The sequence below is a fragment of the Scyliorhinus torazame genome, chromosome 25 (assembly GCF_047496885.1).
Source record: "Scyliorhinus torazame isolate Kashiwa2021f chromosome 25, sScyTor2.1, whole genome shotgun sequence".
NCBI classification, from domain to species: Eukaryota; Metazoa; Chordata; class Chondrichthyes; order Carcharhiniformes; family Scyliorhinidae; genus Scyliorhinus; species Scyliorhinus torazame.
Genome location: NC_092731.1, coordinates 18,903,024 through 18,924,697, shown reverse-complemented (window position 1 = coordinate 18,924,697; position 21,674 = coordinate 18,903,024). Strand labels below are relative to the sequence as shown.

The 21,674-nt window shown below is 49.9% G+C and overlaps 1 protein-coding gene and 1 pseudogene across 1 annotated transcript in view; both read left to right on the top strand.

Annotated features, from left to right (window-relative positions):
* Positions 1-21,674, top strand: part of LOC140402381 (prolyl hydroxylase EGLN3-like) — a 275,709-nt pseudogene that overhangs the window by 83,001 nt on the left and 171,034 nt on the right.
* LOC140402224 (neuronal PAS domain-containing protein 3-like) overlaps positions 1-21,674 on the top strand; it is a 132,522-nt gene that overhangs the window by 52,399 nt on the left and 58,449 nt on the right. Inside the window, exon 5 of the mRNA XM_072489854.1 lies at positions 1,170-1,276. Within this exon, the coding sequence (XP_072345955.1) occupies positions 1,170-1,276 (107 nt within the window). The remainder of the gene's footprint in view (positions 1-1,169; positions 1,277-21,674) is intronic.

Genomic DNA, 21,674 nt, shown 5'->3' with positions numbered 1-21,674 from the left:
TGATGGGGAAAGTGCAGAGGGAGCTTTACTCTGTATCTAACCCCGTGCTGTCCCTATCCTGGGAGTGTTTGATGGGGGCAGTGTAGAGGGAGCTTTACTCTGTATCTAACCCCGTGCTGTACCTGTCCTGGGAGTGTTTGATGGGGGCAGTGTAGAGGGAGCTTTACTCTGTATCTAACCCCGTGCTGTACCTGTCCTGGGAGTGTTTGATGGGGACAGTGTAGAGGGAGCTTTACTCTGTATCTAACCCCGTGCTGTACCTGTCCTGGGAATGTTTGATGGGGACAGTGTAGTGGGAGCTTTACTCTGTATCTAACCCTGTGCTGTACCTGTCCTGGGAGTGTTTGATGGGGACAGTGTAGAGGGAGCTTTACACTGTATCTAACCCCGTGCTGTACCTGTCCTGGGAGTGTTTGATGGGGGCAGTGTAGAGGGAGCTTTACTCTGTATCTAACCCCATGCTGTACCTGTCCTGGGTGTGTTTGATGGGGACAGTGTAGAGGGAGCTTTACTCTGTATCTAACCCCGTGCTGTACCTGTCCTGGGAATGTTTGATGGGGACAGTGTAGTGGGAGCTTTACTCTGTATCTAACCCTGTGCTGTACCTGTCCTGGGAGTGTTTGATGGGGGCAGTGTAGAGGGAGCTTTACTCTGTATCTAACCCCGTGCTGTACCTGTCCTGGGTGTGTTTGATGGGGACAGTGTAGAGGGAGCTTTACTCTGTATCTAACCCCGTGCTGTACCTGTCCTGGGAATGTTTGATGGGGACAGTGTAGTGGGAGCTTTACTCTGTATCTAACCCTGTGCTGTACCTGTCCTGGGAGTGTTTGATGGGGACAGTGTAGCGGGAGCTTTACTCTGTATCTAACCCCGTGCTGTACCTGTCCTGGGAGTGTTAGATGGGGACACGGTGGATCATGGAACTAACAATGATGAAAGGAGATGAACGAGTCGGACCTTAAGATTTTTTCTCGTCTCACAAACAAAGTAGGAGAACATGGAGGAGTTGGTGAAGCGGGCGTGATGGACGATTGGGTTCGGAATGTGAAGTTACTGCGTAGGGAGCATAACCGGGTCCGTTCTCTGCACGAGCTCCAGCTCCCCGGCCCGTGCCTGGTCCGGTTTTCCTCCCTTGTTCCTGACAACGGCTTCTCTCTCCTTGATTGCAGAATCTCGGATTACATGGACCTGTCCACCGCGGATGTCGTGGGGAAAAACTGTTACCACTTCATTCATGCCGAGGACGTTGAAGGGATCAGGCACAGCCACCTGGACTGTAAGTACCTCGCTTTCCCCAACCTTTCCATCAACGCTGTGAGGTACTGCTGCTTTCAAACGCTGCAGGATCGTTCCATTCATTCGTGATGCTCAGATTAGGTGGACGTTGCCAATTAATTGACCAAGAAACCTTTCTCGATCCGACATGGCTTTTGGGAGATAGACTGCAGACAATTATTCCGCACTGTTGGCTGCTTGACGGAGCCTGTAACTACAATGCGACTGGAGCTTTATTTTCTCCTTGGGCGTGGGCATCATTGGCCTGTTCAGCATTTGCTGCCCATCCCTAATTGCCCCTTGAGAAGGTGGGGGTGAGCCGCCTTCTTGAAACCGCTGCAGCCCCTGCGTTGTAGGTACACCCACAGTGCTGTTAGGGAGGGAGTTGCAGGATTTTGACCCAGCCACAGTGCAGGAACAGCGGTGTATTTCCAAGTCGGGATGATTGAGTGACTTGGAGGGGAACCTCCAGGTGGTGGGGTTCCAAGGTATCTGCTGCCCTTCTTTGTCCTTCTAGATGGTAGAGGTCGTGGGTTTGGAAGGTGCTGTCTGAGGAGCCTTGGTGAGTTGCCGCAGTGCATCTTGTAGACGGTACACACGGCTGCCTCTGTGCGTCGGTGGTGAAGGGAGTGAATATTGAAGGTGACGGTAGGAGTTTAGTGATGGGGTGCCAATCAAGCGGGGCTGCTTTGTCCTGGATGCTGTCGAGTTTCTCGAGTGTTGTTAGAGCTGCGCTCATCCAGGCAAGTGGGGAGTATTCCATCACACTCCTGACTTGTGCCTTGTAGATGGTGGAAGGTGAGTTACTCTCCACAGGACTCCACAGAACACAGGATGTATTTTCTTTTATTCCCTTTTCTTCCATGTACTTAATGATCTGTTGAGCTGCTCGCAGGAAAATACCTTTCACTGTACCTCGGTACACGTGACAATAAACAAATCCAATCCAATCCCCAGCCTCTTAGTGTCCAATGATATGCAGGTTAGGTGGGATTACGGGGATAGGATGGATTTGGGTGCTCTTTCAGAGGGTCAGGGCAGACCCAGTGGGCTGAATGGCCTCCTTCAACACTGTAGAAATTCTATGGTTCATACACCGATTCTAATTAGTTGAGTTAGCAGAGAGCGCCGGGCTGGCACCAAGGGCATGAAAACCCAGCATGGTGAAGGAATTGGCAGCCGATTATTTGGAGACGTGATTGTTGACTCTCGTGTGGAACGTTTGCCAGGAGCAACGCATGTTTTAAAGTCGAGTGTTCATCGCGTTTAAGCTCCCACAAGGCTTAAAGATATACCTGTCACTATTCATCTCAACTACAATCAATAGCACTCACTGAAATGAGGAACCTCTGCAGAATTCAAGACTTAAATCCGTTTTGCTGTTGTGCCACTAAAACCGAACGTTTGTGAATTGAATTTAAAGATTTTTATTTCTAACCTGTCACAGTTCAGGCCATCAATCACCAAATCCCAGCACATTGCGGGAGCCAAGAGGGAGAGTCTGAGCGAACTGCCAATTGAAAAAGGGGGGGAGGGATTCAGAGGCCATGTGTGTGTGTGTGTGTGTGTGTGTGTGAGAGCGAGAGAGAGTGTGAACATTCAGATAGGGAATGTGAATCAGAATTGAAGGTTGATCAATAAGAACAAAAAAGAAAAGAGAGAAATTGATCAAAAGAAAATGTAAAGGGAACAGTTTTTTTCCAGCTCCCTCACTCAGTAACCCCCCAGCAACTTATGTTACTGACAGTATCTCTATTGATAATCCAGTTCCCTCACACTGTCACTCAGTAACCCCTCTCCCCCAGCACCCTGTGTAACTGACTGTATCTCCATTGATGTTAATCCAGCTCCCTCACACTGTCACTCAGTAACCCCACTCCCCCCAGCAACCTGTGTTACTGACAGTATCTCTATTGATAATCCAGTTCCCTCACACTGTCACTCAGTAACCCCTCTCCCCCAGCACCCCGTGTTACTGACTGTATCTCCACTGATGTTAATCCCACTCCCTCACACTGTCACTGAGTAACCCCTCTCCCCCAGCACCCTGTGTTACTGACTGTATCTCGACTGATGTTAATCCGGCTCCCTCACACTGTCCATAAGACATAGGAGCGGAAGTAAGGCCATTCGGCCCATCGAGTCCACTCCACCATTCAATCATGGCTGATTTCAACTCCATTTACCCGCTCTCTCTCCATAGCCCTTAATTCCTCGAGAAATCAAGAATTTATCAACTTCTGTCTTAAAGACACTCAACGTCCCGGCCTCCACCGCCCTCTGTGGCAATGAATTCCACAGACCCACCACTCTCTGGCTGAAGAGATTTCTCCTCATCTCTGTTCTAAAGTGACTCCCTTTTATTCTAAGGCTGTGCCCCTGGGTCCTAGTCTCCCCTGCTAATGGAAACAACTTCCCTACACCCACCCTATCTAAGCCATTCATTATCTTGTAAGTTTCTATTAGATCTCCCCTCAACCTCCTAAACTCCAATGAAGAGAATCCCAGGATCCTCAGACGTTCATCGTATGTTAGGCCTACCATTCCTGGGATCATCTGTGTGAATCTCCGCTGGACCCGCTCCAGTGCCAGTATGTCCTTCCTGAGGTGTGGGGCCCAAAATTGCTCACAGTATTCTAAATGGGGCCTAACGAATGCTTTATAAAGCTTCAGAAGTACATCCCTGCTTTTATATTCCAAGCCTCTTGAGATGAATGACAACATTGCATTTGCTTTCTTAATTACGGACTCAACCTGCAAGTTTACCTTTAGAGAATCCTGGACTAGGACTCCCAAGTCACTTTGCACTTCAGCATTATGACTTTTGTCACCGTTTAGAAAATAGTCCATGCCTCAATTCTTTTTTCCAAAGTGCAAGACCTCGTACTTGCCCACATTGAATTTCATCAGCCATTTCTTGGACCACTCTCCTAAACTATCTAAATCTTTCTGCAGCCTCCCCACCTCCTCCATACTACCTGCCCCTCCACCTATCTTTGTATCATCGGCAAACTTAGCCAGAATGCCCCCAGTCCCGTCATCTAGATCGTTAATATATAAAGAGAACAGCTGTGGCCCCAACACTGAACCCTGCAGGACACCACTTGTCACCGGTTACCATTCCGAAAAAGAACCTTTTATTCCAACTCTCTGCCTTCTGCCTGACAGCCAATTGTCAATCCATGTTAGTACCTTGCCTCGAATACCATGGGCCCTTATTTTACTCAGCAGTCTCCCGTGAGGCACCTTATCAAAGGCCTTTTGGAAGTCAAGATAGATAACATCCATTGGCTCTCCTTGGTCTAACCTATTTATTATCTCTTCAAAGAACTCTAACAGGTTTGTCAGGCACGACCTCCCCTTACTAAATCCGTCACTGTCACTCAGGAACCCCTCTCCCCCAGCACCCTGTGTTACTCACTGTATCTCTACTAATGTTAATCCAGCTCCCTCACACTGTCACTCAGTAGCCCCTCGGCCCCAGCACCCTGTGTTACAGACTGTATCTCTATTGATGTTAATCCAGCTCCCTCACACTGTCACTCAGTAAACCCTCTCCCCCAGCACCCTGTGTTACAGACTGTATCTCTATTGATGTTAATCCAGCTCCCTCACACTGTCACTCAGTAACCCCTCTCCCCCAGCACCCTGTGTTACTGACTGTATCTCTATTGATAATCCAGCTCTCTCACACTGTCACTCAGTAACCCCTCTCCCCCAGCACCCTGTGTTACTGACTGTATCTCTATTGATGTTAATCCAGCTTCCTCACACTGTCACTCAGTAACCCCTCTCCCCCAGCACCCTGTGTTACTGGCAGTATCTCTATTGATAATCCAGCTCTCTCACACTGTCACTCAGTAACCCCTCTCCCCCAGCACCCTGTGTTACTGAATGCGTCTCTACCGATGTTAATCCAGTTTCCTCACACTGTCACTCAGTAACCCCTTTCCCCCAGCACCCTGTGTTACTGAATGCGTCTCTACTGATGTTAATCCAGCTCCCTCAGACTGTCACTCGGTAACCACTCTCCCCCCAGTCCCCTGTGTTACTGACTGTATCTCTACTGATGTTAATCCAGCTCCATCGCACTGTCACTCAGTAATCCCTCTCCCCCAGCAGCCTGTGTTACTGACTGTATCTCTACTGATGTTAATCCAGTTCCCTCACTCTGTCACTCAGTAACCCCTCGTCCCCAGCACCCTGTGTCACTGACTGTATCTCTATTGATGTTAATCCGGCTTCCTCACACTGTCACTCAGTAACCCCTCTCCCCCAGCACCCTGTGTTACTGACTGTATCTCTATTCATGTTAATCCAGCTCCCTTACACTGTCACTCAGTAACCCCTCTTCCCCAGAACCCTGTGTTACTGACTATATCTCTACTGATGTTAATTCCGCTCCCTCACACTGTCACTCAGTAACCTTTCTCCTCCCAGACCCCTGTGTTGCTGACTGTATCTCTACTGATGTTAATCCAGCTCCCTCACACTGTCACTGAGTAACCCCTCTCCCCCAGCAACGTGTGTTACTGACTGTATCTCGGCTGATGTTTATCCAGTTCCCTCACACTGTCACTCAGTAACCCCTCGCCCCAGGCACCCTGTGTTACTGACTGTATCTCCACTGATGTTAATCCAGCTCCCTCACACTGTCACTCAGTAATCTTTCTCCTCCCAGACCCCCGTGTTACTGACTGTATCTCTGCTGATGTTAATCCAGCTCCCTCACACTGTCACTCAGTAACCCCTCTCCCCCAGCAGCCTGTGTTACTGACTGTATCTCTACTGATGTTAATCCAGCTCCCTCACACTGTCACTCAGTAACCCCTCTCCCCCAGCAGCCTGTTACTGACTGTATCTCGACTGATGTTAATCCAGCTCCCTCACACTGTCACTCAGTAACCCCTCTCCCCCCAGCAACCTGTGTTACTGACTGAATCTTTACTGATGTTAATCCAGCTCCCTCACACTGTCACTCTGTAACCTCAGTCCCCCAGCACCCTGTGTTACGGACTGTATCTCCATTGATGTTAATCCAGCTCCCTCACACTGTCACTCAGTAACCCCTCTCCCCCAGCACCCTGTGTTACTGACTGTTTCTCTATTGAAGTTAATCCAGCTCCCTCACACTGTCACTCAGTAACCCCTCTCCCCCAGGACCCTGTGTTACTGACTGTTTCTCTATTGAAGTTAATCCAGCTCCCTCACACTGTCACTCAGTAACCCCTCTCCCCCAGCACCCTGTGTTACTGACTGTTTCTCTATTGAAGTTAATCCAGCTCCCTCACACTGTCACTCAGTAACCCCTCTCCCCCAGCACCCTGTGTTACTGACTGTTTCTCTATTGAAGTTAATCCAGCTCCCTCACACTGTCACTCAGTAACCCCTCTCCCCCAGCACCCTGTGTTACTGACTGTTTCTCTATTGAAGTTAATCCAGCTCCCTCACACTGTCACTCAGTAACCCCTCTCCCCCAGCACCCTGTGTTACTGACTGTTTCTCTATTGAAGTTAATCCAGCTCCCTCACACTGTCACTCAGTAACCCCTCTCCCCCAGCACTCTGTGTTACTGACTGTATCTCTATTGATGTTAATCCAGCTCCCTCACACTGTCACTCAGTAACCCCTCTCCCCCAGCATCCTGTGTTACTGGCAGTATCTCTATTGATAATCCAGCTCCCTCACACTGACACTCAGTAACCCCTCTCCCCCAGCACACTGTTACTGACTGTGTCTCTACCGATGTTAATCCAGTTTCCTCACACTGTCACTCAGTAACCCCTTTCCCCCAGCACCCTGTGTTACTGAATGCGTCTCTACTGATGTTAATCCAGCTCCCTCACACTGTCACTCGGTAACCACTCTCCCCCCAGTCCCCTGTGTTACTGACTGTATCTCTACTGATGTTAATCCAGTTCCCTCACTCTGTCACTCAGTAACCCCTCGTCCCCAGCACCCTCTGTCACTGACTGTATCTCTACTGATGTTAATCTGGCTTCCTCACACTGTCACTCAGTAACCCCTCTTCCCCAGAACACTGTGTTACTGACTATATCTCTACTAATGTTAATTCCGCTCCCTCACACTGTCACTCAGTAACCTTTCTCCTCCCAGACCCCTGTGTTACTGACTGTATCTCTACTGATGTTAATCCAGCTCCCTCACACTGTCACTGAGTAACCCCTCTCCCCCAGCAACGTGTGTTACTGACTGTATCTCGACTGATGTTTATCCAGTTCCCTCACACTGTCACTCAGTAACACCTCGCCCCAGGCACCCTGTGTTACTGACTGTATCTCCACTGATGTTAATCCAGCTCCATCACACTGTCACTCAGTAATCTTTCTCCTCCCAGACCCCCGTGTTACTGACTGTATCTCTGCTGATGTTAATCCAGCTCCCTCACACTGTCACTCAGTAACCCCTCTCCCCCAGCAGCCTATTACTGACTGTATCTCGACTGATGTTAATCCAGCTCCCTCACACTGTCACTCAGTAACCTCTCTCCCCCAGCACCCTGTGTTACTGACTGTATCTCTTCTGATGTTAATCCAGCTCCCTCACACTGTCACTCAGTAACCCCTCTCCCCCAGCAGCCTGTTACTGACTGTATCTCTATTGATGTTAATCCAGCTTCCTCACACTGTCACTCAGTAACCCCTCTCCCCCAGCACCCTGTGTTACTGACTGTTTCTCTATTGAAGTTAATCCAGCTCCCTCACACTGTCACTCAGTAACCCCTCTCCCCCAGCACCCTGTGTTACAGACTGTATCTCTATTGATGTTAATCCAGCTCCCTCACACTGTCACTCAGTAACCCCTCTCCCCCAGCACCCTGTGTTACTGGCAGTATCTCTATTGATAATCCAGCTCCCTCACACTGACACTCAGTAACCCCTCTCCCCCAGCACACTGTTACTGACTGTGTCTCTACCGATGTTAATCCAGTTTCCTCACACTGTCACTCAGTAACCCCTTTCCCCCAGCACCCTGTGTTACTGAATGCGTCTCTACTGATGTTAATCCAGCTCCCTCACACTGTCACTCGGTAACCACTCTCCCCCGAGTCCCCTGTGTTACTGACTGTATCTCTACTGATGTTAATCCAGCTCCATCACACTGTCACTCAGTAATCCCTCTCCCCCAGCAGCCTGTGTTACTGACTTTATCTCTACTGATGTTAATCCAGTTCCCTCACTCTGTCACTCAGTAACCCCTCGTCCCCAGCACCCTGTGTTACTGACTGTATCTCTATTGATGTTAATCCAGCTTCCTCACACTGTCACTCAGTAACCCCTCTCCCCCAGCACCCTGTGTTACTGGCAGTATCTCTATTGATAATCCAGCTCTCTCACACTGTCACTCAGTAACCCCTCTCCCCCAGCACCCTGTGTTACTGAATGCGTCTCTACCGATGTTAATCCAGTTTCCTCACACTGTCACTCAGTAACCCCTTTCCCCCAGCACCCTGTGTTACTGAATGCGTCTCTACTGATGTTAATCCAGCTCCCTCAGACTGTCACTCGGTAACCACTCTCCCCCCAGTCCCCTGTGTTACTGACTGTATCTCTACTGATGTTAATCCAGCTCCATCGCACTGTCACTCAGTAATCCCTCTCCCCCAGCAGCCTGTGTTACTGACTGTATCTCTACTGATGTTAATCCAGTTCCCTCACTCTGTCACTCAGTAACCCCTCGTCCCCAGCACCCTGTGTCACTGACTGTATCTCTATTGATGTTAATCCGGCTTCCTCACACTGTCACTCAGTAACCCCTCTCCCCCAGCACCCTGTGTTACTGACTGTATCTCTATTCATGTTAATCCAGCTCCCTTACACTGTCACTCAGTAACCCCTCTTCCCCAGAACCCTGTGTTACTGACTATATCTCTACTGATGTTAATTCCGCTCCCTCACACTGTCACTCAGTAACCTTTCTCCTCCCAGACCCCTGTGTTGCTGACTGTATCTCTACTGATGTTAATCCAGCTCCCTCACACTGTCACTGAGTAACCCCTCTCCCCCAGCAACGTGTGTTACTGACTGTATCTCGGCTGATGTTTATCCAGTTCCCTCACACTGTCACTCAGTAACCCCTCGCCCCAGGCACCCTGTGTTACTGACTGTATCTCCACTGATGTTAATCCAGCTCCCTCACACTGTCACTCAGTAATCTTTCTCCTCCCAGACCCCCGTGTTACTGACTGTATCTCTGCTGATGTTAATCCAGCTCCCTCACACTGTCACTCAGTAACCCCTCTCCCCCAGCAGCCTGTGTTACTGACTGTATCTCTACTGATGTTAATCCAGCTCCCTCACACTGTCACTCAGTAACCCCTCTCCCCCAGCAGCCTGTTACTGACTGTATCTCGACTGATGTTAATCCAGCTCCCTCACACTGTCACTCAGTAACCCCTCTCCCCCCAGCAACCTGTGTTACTGACTGAATCTTTACTGATGTTAATCCAGCTCCCTCACACTGTCACTCTGTAACCTCAGTCCCCCAGCACCCTGTGTTACGGACTGTATCTCCATTGATGTTAATCCAGCTCCCTCACACTGTCACTCAGTAACCCCTCTCCCCCAGCACCCTGTGTTACTGACTGTTTCTCTATTGAAGTTAATCCAGCTCCCTCACACTGTCACTCAGTAACCCCTCTCCCCCAGGACCCTGTGTTACTGACTGTTTCTCTATTGAAGTTAATCCAGCTCCCTCACACTGTCACTCAGTAACCCCTCTCCCCCAGCACCCTGTGTTACTGACTGTTTCTCTATTGAAGTTAATCCAGCTCCCTCACACTGTCACTCAGTAACCCCTCTCCCCCAGCACCCTGTGTTACTGACTGTTTCTCTATTGAAGTTAATCCAGCTCCCTCACACTGTCACTCAGTAACCCCTCTCCCCCAGCACCCTGTGTTACTGACTGTTTCTCTATTGAAGTTAATCCAGCTCCCTCACACTGTCACTCAGTAACCCCTCTCCCCCAGCACCCTGTGTTACTGACTGTTTCTCTATTGAAGTTAATCCAGCTCCCTCACACTGTCACTCAGTAACCCCTCTCCCCCAGCACTCTGTGTTACTGACTGTATCTCTATTGATGTTAATCCAGCTCCCTCACACTGTCACTCAGTAACCCCTCTCCCCCAGCATCCTGTGTTACTGGCAGTATCTCTATTGATAATCCAGCTCCCTCACACTGACACTCAGTAACCCCTCTCCCCCAGCACACTGTTACTGACTGTGTCTCTACCGATGTTAATCCAGTTTCCTCACACTGTCACTCAGTAACCCCTTTCCCCCAGCACCCTGTGTTACTGAATGCGTCTCTACTGATGTTAATCCAGCTCCCTCACACTGTCACTCGGTAACCACTCTCCCCCCAGTCCCCTGTGTTACTGACTGTATCTCTACTGATGTTAATCCAGTTCCCTCACTCTGTCACTCAGTAACCCCTCGTCCCCAGCACCCTCTGTCACTGACTGTATCTCTACTGATGTTAATCTGGCTTCCTCACACTGTCACTCAGTAACCCCTCTTCCCCAGAACACTGTGTTACTGACTATATCTCTACTAATGTTAATTCCGCTCCCTCACACTGTCACTCAGTAACCTTTCTCCTCCCAGACCCCTGTGTTACTGACTGTATCTCTACTGATGTTAATCCAGCTCCCTCACACTGTCACTGAGTAACCCCTCTCCCCCAGCAACGTGTGTTACTGACTGTATCTCGACTGATGTTTATCCAGTTCCCTCACACTGTCACTCAGTAACACCTCGCCCCAGGCACCCTGTGTTACTGACTGTATCTCCACTGATGTTAATCCAGCTCCATCACACTGTCACTCAGTAATCTTTCTCCTCCCAGACCCCCGTGTTACTGACTGTATCTCTGCTGATGTTAATCCAGCTCCCTCACACTGTCACTCAGTAACCCCTCTCCCCCAGCAGCCTATTACTGACTGTATCTCGACTGATGTTAATCCAGCTCCCTCACACTGTCACTCAGTAACCTCTCTCCCCCAGCACCCTGTGTTACTGACTGTATCTCTTCTGATGTTAATCCAGCTCCCTCACACTGTCACTCAGTAACCCCTCTCCCCCAGCAGCCTGTTACTGACTGTATCTCTATTGATGTTAATCCAGCTTCCTCACACTGTCACTCAGTAACCCCTCTCCCCCAGCACCCTGTGTTACTGACTGTTTCTCTATTGAAGTTAATCCAGCTCCCTCACACTGTCACTCAGTAACCCCTCTCCCCCAGCACCCTGTGTTACAGACTGTATCTCTATTGATGTTAATCCAGCTCCCTCACACTGTCACTCAGTAACCCCTCTCCCCCAGCACCCTGTGTTACTGGCAGTATCTCTATTGATAATCCAGCTCCCTCACACTGACACTCAGTAACCCCTCTCCCCCAGCACACTGTTACTGACTGTGTCTCTACCGATGTTAATCCAGTTTCCTCACACTGTCACTCAGTAACCCCTTTCCCCCAGCACCCTGTGTTACTGAATGCGTCTCTACTGATGTTAATCCAGCTCCCTCACACTGTCACTCGGTAACCACTCTCCCCCGAGTCCCCTGTGTTACTGACTGTATCTCTACTGATGTTAATCCAGCTCCATCACACTGTCACTCAGTAATCCCTCTCCCCCAGCAGCCTGTGTTACTGACTTTATCTCTACTGATGTTAATCCAGTTCCCTCACTCTGTCACTCAGTAACCCCTCGTCCCCAGCACCCTGTGTCACTGACTGTATCTCTACTGATGTTAATCTGGCTTCCTCACACTGTCAGTCAGTAACCCCTCTCCCCCAGCACCCTGTGTTACTGACTATATCTCTACTGATGTTAATCCAGCTCCCTCACACTGTCACTGAGTAACCCCTCTCCCCCAGCAACGTGTGTTACTGACTGTATCTCGACTGATGTTTATCCAGTTCCCTCACACTGTCACTCAGTAACCCCTCTTCCCCAGAACCCTGTGTTACTGACTATATCTCTACTGATGTTAATTCCGCTCCCTCACACTGTCACTCAGTAACCTTTCTCCTCCCAGACCCCTGTGTTGCTGACTGTATCTCTACTGATGTTAATCCAGCTCCCTCACACTGTCACTGAGTAACCCCTCTCCCCCAGCAACGTGTGTTACTGACTGTATCTCGGCTGATGTTTATCCAGTTCCCTCACACTGTCACTCAGTAACCCCTCGCCCCAGGCACCCTGTGTTACTGACTGTATCTCCACTGATGTTAATCCAGCTCCCTCACACTGTCACTCAGTAATCTTTCTCCTCCCAGACCCCCGTGTTACTGACTGTATCTCTGCTGATGTTAATCCAGCTCCCTCACACTGTCACTCAGTAACCCCTCTCCCCCAGCAGCCTGTGTTACTGACTGTATCTCTACTGATGTTAATCCAGCTCCCTCACACTGTCACTCAGTAACCCCTCTCCCCCAGCAGCCTGTTACTGACTGTATCTTGACTGATGTTAATCCAGCTCCCTCACACTGTCACTCAGTAACCCCTCTCCCCCCAGCAACCTGTGTTACTGACTGAATCTTTACTGATGTTAATCCAGCTCCCTCACACTGTCACTCTGTAACCTCAGTCCCCCAGCACCCTGTGTTACGGACTGTATCTCCATTGATGTTAATCCAGCTCCCTCACACTGTCACTCAGTAACCCCTCTCCCCCAGCACCCTGTGTTACTGACTGTTTCTCTATTGAAGTTAATCCAGCTCCCTCACACTGTCACTCAGTAACCCCTCTCCCCCAGGACCCTGTGTTACTGACTGTTTCTCTATTGAAGTTAATCCAGCTCCCTCACACTGTCACTCAGTAACCCCTCTCCCCCAGCACCCTGTGTTACTGACTGTTTCTCTATTGAAGTTAATCCAGCTCCCTCACACTGTCACTCAGTAACCCCTCTCCCCCAGCACCCTGTGTTACTGACTGTTTCTCTATTGAAGTTAATCCAGCTCCCTCACACTGTCACTCAGTAACCCCTCTCCCCCAGCACCCTGTGTTACTGACTGTTTCTCTATTGAAGTTAATCCAGCTCCCTCACACTGTCACTCAGTAACCCCTCTCCCCCAGCACCCTGTGTTACTGACTGTTTCTCTATTGAAGTTAATCCAGCTCCCTCACACTGTCACTCAGTAACCCCTCTCCCCCAGCACTCTGTGTTACTGACTGTATCTCTATTGATGTTAATCCAGCTCCCTCACACTGTCACTCAGTAACCCCTCTCCCCCAGCATCCTGTGTTACTGGCAGTATCTCTATTGATAATCCAGCTCCCTCACACTGACACTCAGTAACCCCTCTCCCCCAGCACACTGTTACTGACTGTGTCTCTACCGATGTTAATCCAGTTTCCTCACACTGTCACTCAGTAACCCCTTTCCCCCAGCACCCTGTGTTACTGAATGCGTCTCTACTGATGTTAATCCAGCTCCCTCACACTGTCACTCGGTAACCACTCTCCCCCCAGTCCCCTGTGTTACTGACTGTATCTCTACTGATGTTAATCCAGTTCCCTCACTCTGTCACTCAGTAACCCCTCGTCCCCAGCACCCTCTGTCACTGACTGTATCTCTACTGATGTCAATCTGGCTTCCTCACACTGTCACTCAGTAACCCCTCTTCCCCAGAACACTGTGTTACTGACTATATCTCTACTAATGTTAATTCCGCTCCCTCACACTGTCACTCAGTAACCTTTCTCCTCCCAGACCCCTGTGTTACTGACTGTATCTCTACTGATGTTAATCCAGCTCCCTCACACTGTCACTGAGTAACCCCTCTCCCCCAGCAACGTGTGTTACTGACTGTATCTCGACTGATGTTTATCCAGTTCCCTCACACTGTCACTCAGTAACACCTCGCCCCAGGCACCCTGTGTTACTGACTGTATCTCCACTGATGTTAATCCAGCTCCATCACACTGTCACTCAGTAATCTTTCTCCTCCCAGACCCCCGTGTTACTGACTGTATCTCTGCTGATGTTAATCCAGCTCCCTCACACTGTCACTCAGTAACCCCTCTCCCCCAGCAGCCTATTACTGACTGTATCTCGACTGATGTTAATCCAGCTCCCTCACACTGTCACTCAGTAACCTCTCTCCCCCAGCACCCTGTGTTACTGACTGTATCTCTTCTGATGTTAATCCAGCTCCCTCACACTGTCACTCAGTAACCCCTCTCCCCCAGCAGCCTGTTACTGACTGTATCTCTATTGATGTTAATCCAGCTTCCTCACACTGTCACTCAGTAACCCCTCTCCCCCAGCACCCTGTGTTACTGACTGTTTCTCTATTGAAGTTAATCCAGCTCCCTCACACTGTCACTCAGTAACCCCTCTCCCCCAGCACCCTGTGTTACAGACTGTATCTCTATTGATGTTAATCCAGCTCCCTCACACTGTCACTCAGTAACCCCTCTCCCCCAGCACCCTGTGTTACTGGCAGTATCTCTATTGATAATCCAGCTCCCTCACACTGACACTCAGTAACCCCTCTCCCCCAGCACACTGTTACTGACTGTGTCTCTACCGATGTTAATCCAGTTTCCTCACACTGTCACTCAGTAACCCCTTTCCCCCAGCACCCTGTGTTACTGAATGCGTCTCTACTGATGTTAATCCAGCTCCCTCACACTGTCACTCGGTAACCACTCTCCCCCGAGTCCCCTGTGTTACTGACTGTATCTCTACTGATGTTAATCCAGCTCCATCACACTGTCACTCAGTAATCCCTCTCCCCCAGCAGCCTGTGTTACTGACTTTATCTCTACTGATGTTAATCCAGTTCCCTCACTCTGTCACTCAGTAACCCCTCGTCCCCAGCACCCTGTGTCACTGACTGTATCTCTACTGATGTTAATCTGGCTTCCTCACACTGTCAGTCAGGAACCCCTCTCCCCCAGCACCCTGTGTTACTGACTATATCTCTACTGATGTTAATCCAGCTCCCTCACACTGTCACTGAGTAACCCCTCTCCCCCAGCAACGTGTGTTACTGACTGTATCTCGACTGATGTTTATCCAGTTCCCTCACACTGTCACTCAGTAACACCTCGCGCCAGTCACCCTGTGTTACTGACTGTATCTCCACTGATGTTAATCCAGCTCCCTCACACTGTCACTCAGTAATCTTTCTCCTCCCAGACCCCCGTGTTACTGACTGTATCTCTGCTGATGTTAATCCAGCTCTCTCACACTGTCACTCAGTAACCCTCTCCCCCAGCCGCCTGTTACTGACTGTATCTCGACTGATGTTAATCCAGCTCCCTCACACTGTCACTCAGTAACCTCTCTCCCCCAGCACCCTGTGTTACTGACTGTATCTCTACTGATGTTAATCCAGCTCCCTCACACTGTCACTCAGTAACCCCTCTCCCCCAGCAGCCTGTTACTGACTGTATCTCTACTGATGTTAATCCAGCTCCCTCACACTGTCACTCAGTAACCCCTCTCCCCCCAGCAACCTGTGTTACTGACTGAATCTTTACTGATGTTAATCCAGCTCCCTCACACTGTCACTCAGTAACCTCACTCCCCCAGCACACTCTGTTACTGGCTGTATCTCCACTGATGTTAATCCAGCTCCCTCACTCTGTCACTCAGTAACCTTTCTCCTCCCAGCAACCTGTGTTACTGACTGTATCTCGACTGATGTTAATCCAGCTCCCTCACACTGTCACTCTGTGACCTCACTCCCCCAGCACCCTGTGTTACGGACTGTATCTCCATTGATGTTAATCCAGCTCCCTAACTGTCACTCAGTAACCCATCTCTTCCCAGACCCCTGTGCTACTGACTGTATCTCTATTGACGTTAATCCCGCTCCCTCACAGTCACTTAGTAACCCCTCTCCCCCAGCACCCTGTATTACTGACTGTATCTCTACTGATGTTAATCCAGCTCCCTCACACTGTCACTCAATAAACCCTCTCCCCCAGCACCCTGTGTTACTGACTGTATCTCTACTGATGTTAATCCAGTTCCCTCACACTGTCACTCAGTAACCCCTCTCCCCCAGCACCCTGTGTTACTGACTGTATCTCCACTGATATTAATCCAGCTCCCTCACACTGTCACTCAGTAACCTTTCTCCTCCCAGACCCCCGTGTTACTGACTGTATCTCTGCTGATGTTAATCCAGCACCCTCACACTGTCACTCAGTAACCCCTCTCCCCCAGCAGCCTGTTACTGACTGTATCTCGACTGATGTTAATCCAGCTCCCTCACGATATCACTCAGTAACCCCTCTCCCCCAGCACCCTGTGCAACTGACTGTATCTCTACTGATGTTAATCCAGCTCCCTCACACTGTCACTCAGTAACCCCTCTCCCCCAGCACCCTGTGACACTGACTGTATCTCTACTGATGTTAATCCAGCTCCCTCACACTGTCACTCAGTAACCCTCTCCCCCAGAAACCTGTGTTACGCACTGTATCTCCATTGATGTTAATCCAGCTCCCTCACAATGTCACTCAGTAACCCATCTCCTCCCAGACCACTGTGTTACTGACTGTATCTCTATTGATAATCCAGCTCCCTCACACTGTCACTCAGTAAACCCTCTCCCCCAGCAGCCTGTGTTACTGACTGTTTCTCTATTGAAGTTAATCCAGTTCCCTCACACTGTCACTCAGTAACCCCTCTCCCCCAGCACCCTGTGTTGCTGACTGTATCTCTACTGATGTTAATCCAGTTCCTTCACACTGTCACTGAGTAACCCCTCTCCCCCAGCACCCTGTGTTACTGACTGTATCTCTACTGATGTTAATCCAATTCCCTCACACTGTCACTCAGTAACTCCTCTCCCCCAGCAGCCTGTGTTACTGACTGTATCTCGACTGATGTTAATCCAGTTCCCTCACACTGTCACTCAGTAACCCCTCTCCCCCAGCACCCTGTGTTACTGACTGTTTCTCTATTGAAGTTAATCCAGCTCCCTCACACTGTCACTCAGTAACCCCTCTCCCCCAGCACACTGTTACTGACTGTGTCTCTACCGATGTTAATCCAGTTTCCTCACACTGTCACTCAGTAACCCCTTTCCCCCAGCACCCTGTGTTACTGAATGCGTCTCTACTGATGTTAATCCAGCTCCCTCACACTGTCACTCGGTAACCACTCTCCCCCCAGTCCCCTGTGTTACTGACTGTATCTCTACTGATGTTAATCCAGCTCCATCACACTGTCACTCAGTAATCCCTCTCCCCCAGCAGCCTGTGTTACTGACTGTATCTCTACTGATGTTAATCCAGTTCCCTCACTCTGTCACTCAGTAACTCCTCGTCCCCAGCACCCTGTGTCACTGACTGTATCTCTACTGATGTTAATCTGGCTTCCTCACACTGTCAGTCAGTAACCCCTCTCCCCCAGCACCCTGTGTTACTGACTATATCTCTACTGATGTTAATCCAGCTCCCTCACACTGTCACTGAGTAACCCCTCTCCCCCAGCAACGTGTGTTACTGACTGTATCTCGACTGATGTTTATCCAGTTCCCTCACACTGTCACTCAGTAACACCTCGTCCCAGGCACCCTGTGTTACTGACTGTATCTCCACTGATGTTAATCCAGCTCCCTCACACTGTCACTCAGTAATCTTTCTCCTCCCAGACCCCCGTGTTACTGACTGTATCTCTGCTGATGTTAATCCAGCTCCCTCACACTGTCACTCAGTAACCCTCTCCCCCAGCAGCCTGTTACTGACTGTATCTCGACTGATGTTAATCCAGCTCCCTCACACTGTCACTCAGTAACCTCTCTCCCCCAGCACCCTGTGTTACTGACTGTATCTCTACTGATGTTAATCCAGCTCCCTCACACTGTGACTCAGTAACCCCTCTCCCCCAGCAGCCTGTTACTGACTGTATCTCTACTGATGTTAATCCAGCTCCCTCACACTGTCACTCAGTAACCCCTCTCCCCCCAGCAACCTGTGTTACTGACTGAATCTTTACTGATGTTAATCCAGCTCCCTCACACTGTCACTCAGTAACCTCACTCCCCCAGCACACTCTGTTACTGGCTGTATCTCCACTGATGTTAATCCAGCTCCCTCACTCTGTCACTCAGTAACCTTTCTCCTCCCAGCACCCTATGTTACGGACTGTATCTCCATTGATGTTAATCCAGCTCCCTAACTGTCACTCAGTAACCCATCTCCTCCCAGACCCCTGTGCTACTGATTGTATCTCTATTGACGTTAATCCCGCTCCCTCACAGTCACTTAGTAACCCCTCTCCCCCAGCACCCTGTATTACTGACTGTATCTCTACTGATGTTAATCCAGCTCCCTCACACTGTCACTCAATAACCCCTCTCCCCCAGCACCCTGTGTTACTGACTGTATCTCTACTGATGTTAATCCAGTTCCCTCACACTGTCACTCAGTAACCCCTCTCCCCCAGCACCCTGTGTTACTGACTGTATCTCCACTGACGTTAATCCAGCTCCCTCACAGTCACTTAGTAACCCCTCTCCCCCAGCAGCCTTTGTTACTGACTGTATCTCTGCTGATGTTAATCCAGCACCCTCACACTGTCACTCAGTAACCCCTCTCCCCCAGCAGCCTGTTACTGACTGTATCTCGACTGATGTTAATCCAGCTCCCTCACGCTATCACTCAGTAACCCCTCTCCCCCAGCACCCTGTGCAACTGACTGTATCTCTACTGATGTTAATCCAGCTCCCTCACACTGTCACTCAGTAACCCCTCTCCCCCAGCACCCTGTGACACTGACTGTATCTCTACTGATGTTAATCCAGCTCCCTCACACTATCACTCAGTAACCCTCTCCGTTACGCACTGTATCTCCATTGATGTTAATCCAGCTCCCTCACAATGTCACTCAGTAAACCCTCTCCCCCAGCAGCCTGTGTTACTGACTGTTTCTCTATTGAAGTTAATCCAGTTCCCTCACACTGTCACTCAGTAACCCCTCTCCCCCAGCACCCTGTGTTGCTGACTGTATCTCTACTGATGTTAATCCAGTTCCTTCACACTGTCACTGAGAAACCCCTCTCCCCCAGCACCCTGTGTTACTGACTGTATCTCTACTGATGTTAATCCAATTCCCTCACACTGTCACTCAGTAACTCCTCTCCCCCAGCAGCCTGTGTTACTGACTGTATCTCGACTGATGTTAATCCAGTTCCCTCACACTGTCACTCAGTAACCCCTCTCCCCCAGCAGCCTGTTACTGACTGTATCTCGACTGATGTTAATCCAGCTCCCTCACACTGTCACTCAGTAACCCCTCTCCCCCCAGCAACCTGTGTTACTGACTGTATCTCAACTGATGGTAATCCATCTCCCTCACACTGTCACTCAGTAACCCCTCTCCCCCCAGCAACCTGTGTTACTGACTGAATCTTTACTGATGTTAATCCAGCTCCCTCACACTGTCACTCAGTAACCCCCCTCCCCCCAGCACCCTGTGTTACTGACTGTATCTCTACTGATGTTAATCCAGCTCCCTCACACTGTCACTCAGTAACCCCTCTCCCCCAGTAACCTGTGTTACTGACTGAATCTTTACTGATGTTAATCCAGCTCCCTCACACTGTCACTCTGTAAACTCACTCCCCCAGCACCCTGTGTTACGGACTGTATCTCCATTGATGTTAATCCAGCTCCCTCACTGTCACTCAGTAACCCATCTCCTCCCAGCACCCTGTGTTACTGACTGTATCTCGACTGATGTTAATCCAGCTCCCTCACACTGTCACTGAGTAACCCCTCTCCCCCAGCAACGTGTGTTACTGACTGTATCTCGACCGATGTTTATCCAGTTCCCTCACACTGTCACTCAGTAACCCCTCGCCCCCAGCACCCTGTGTTACTGACTGTATCTCCACTGATGTTAATCCAGCTCCCTCACACTGTCACTCAGTAACCTTTCTCCTCCCAGACCCCCGTGTTACTGACTGTATCTCTGCTGATGTTAATCCAGCACCCTCACACTGTCACTCAGTAACCCCTCTCCCCCAGCAGCCTGTTACTGACTGTACCTCGACTGATGTTAATCCAGCTCCCTCACGCTGTCACTCAGTAACCCCTCTCCCCCAGCACCCTGTGCAACTGACTGTATCTCTACTGATGTTAATCCAGCTCCCTCACACTGTCACTCAGTAACCCCTCTCCCCGAGCACCCTGTGTTACTGGCTGTATCTCTACTGATGTTAATCCAGCTCCCTCACACTGTCACTCAGTAACCTCTCTCCCCCAGCAGCCTGTTACTGACTGTATCTCGACTGATGTTAATCCAGTTCCTTCACACTGTCACTCAGTAACCTCACTTCCCCCAGCACCCTGTGTTACTGGCTGTATCTCCACTGATGCTAATCAAGCTCCCTCACACTGTCACTCAGTAACCTTTCTCCTCCCAGACCCCTGTGTTACTGACTGTACCTCGACTGATGTTAATCCAGCTCCCTCACACTGTCACTCAGTAACCCCTCTCCCCCAGCAGCCTGTTACTGACCGTATCTCGACTGATGTTAATCCAGCTCCCTCACACTGTCACTCAGTAACCCCTCTCCCCCAGCACCCTGTGTTACTGACTGTATCTATACTGATGTTAATCCCGCTCCCTCACGCTGTCACTCAGTAACCCCCCCCCCGCAACCTGTGTTACTGACTGAATCTTTACTGATGTTAATCCAGCTCCCTCACACTGTCACTCTGTAAACTCACTCCCCTAGCACCCTGTGTTACGGACTGTATCTCCATTGATGTTAATCCAGCTCCCTCACTGTCACTCAGTAACCCATCTCCTCCCAGCACCCTGTGTTACTGACTGTATCTCAATTGACGTTAATCCAGCTCCCTCACACTGTCACTCAGAAACCTCACTCCCCCAGCACACTGTGCTACTGACTGTACCTCCACTGATGTTAATCCGGCTCCCTCACACTGTCACTCAGTAACCTTTCTCCTCACAGACCCCCGTGTTACTGACTGTATCTCTGCTGATGTTAATGCAGCTCCCTCACACTGTCCCTCAGTAACCCCTCTCCCCCAGCAGCCTGTTACTGACTGTATCTCTACTGATGTTAATCCAGCTCCCTCAATGTCGCTCAGTAACCCCTCTCCCCCCAGCAAACTGTGTTACTGACTGAACCTTTACTGATGTTAATCCAGCTCCCCCACACTGTCACTCTGTAACCTCACTCCCCCAGCACCCTGTGTTACGGACTGTATCTCCATTGATGTTAATCCAGCTCCCTCACTGTCACTCAGTAACTCATCTCCTCCCAGACCCCTGTGTTACTGACGGTATCTCTTTTGACGTTAGTCCAGCTCCCTCACAGTCACTTAGTAACCCCTCTTCCCCAGCACCCTGTATTACTGACTGTATCTCTACTGATGT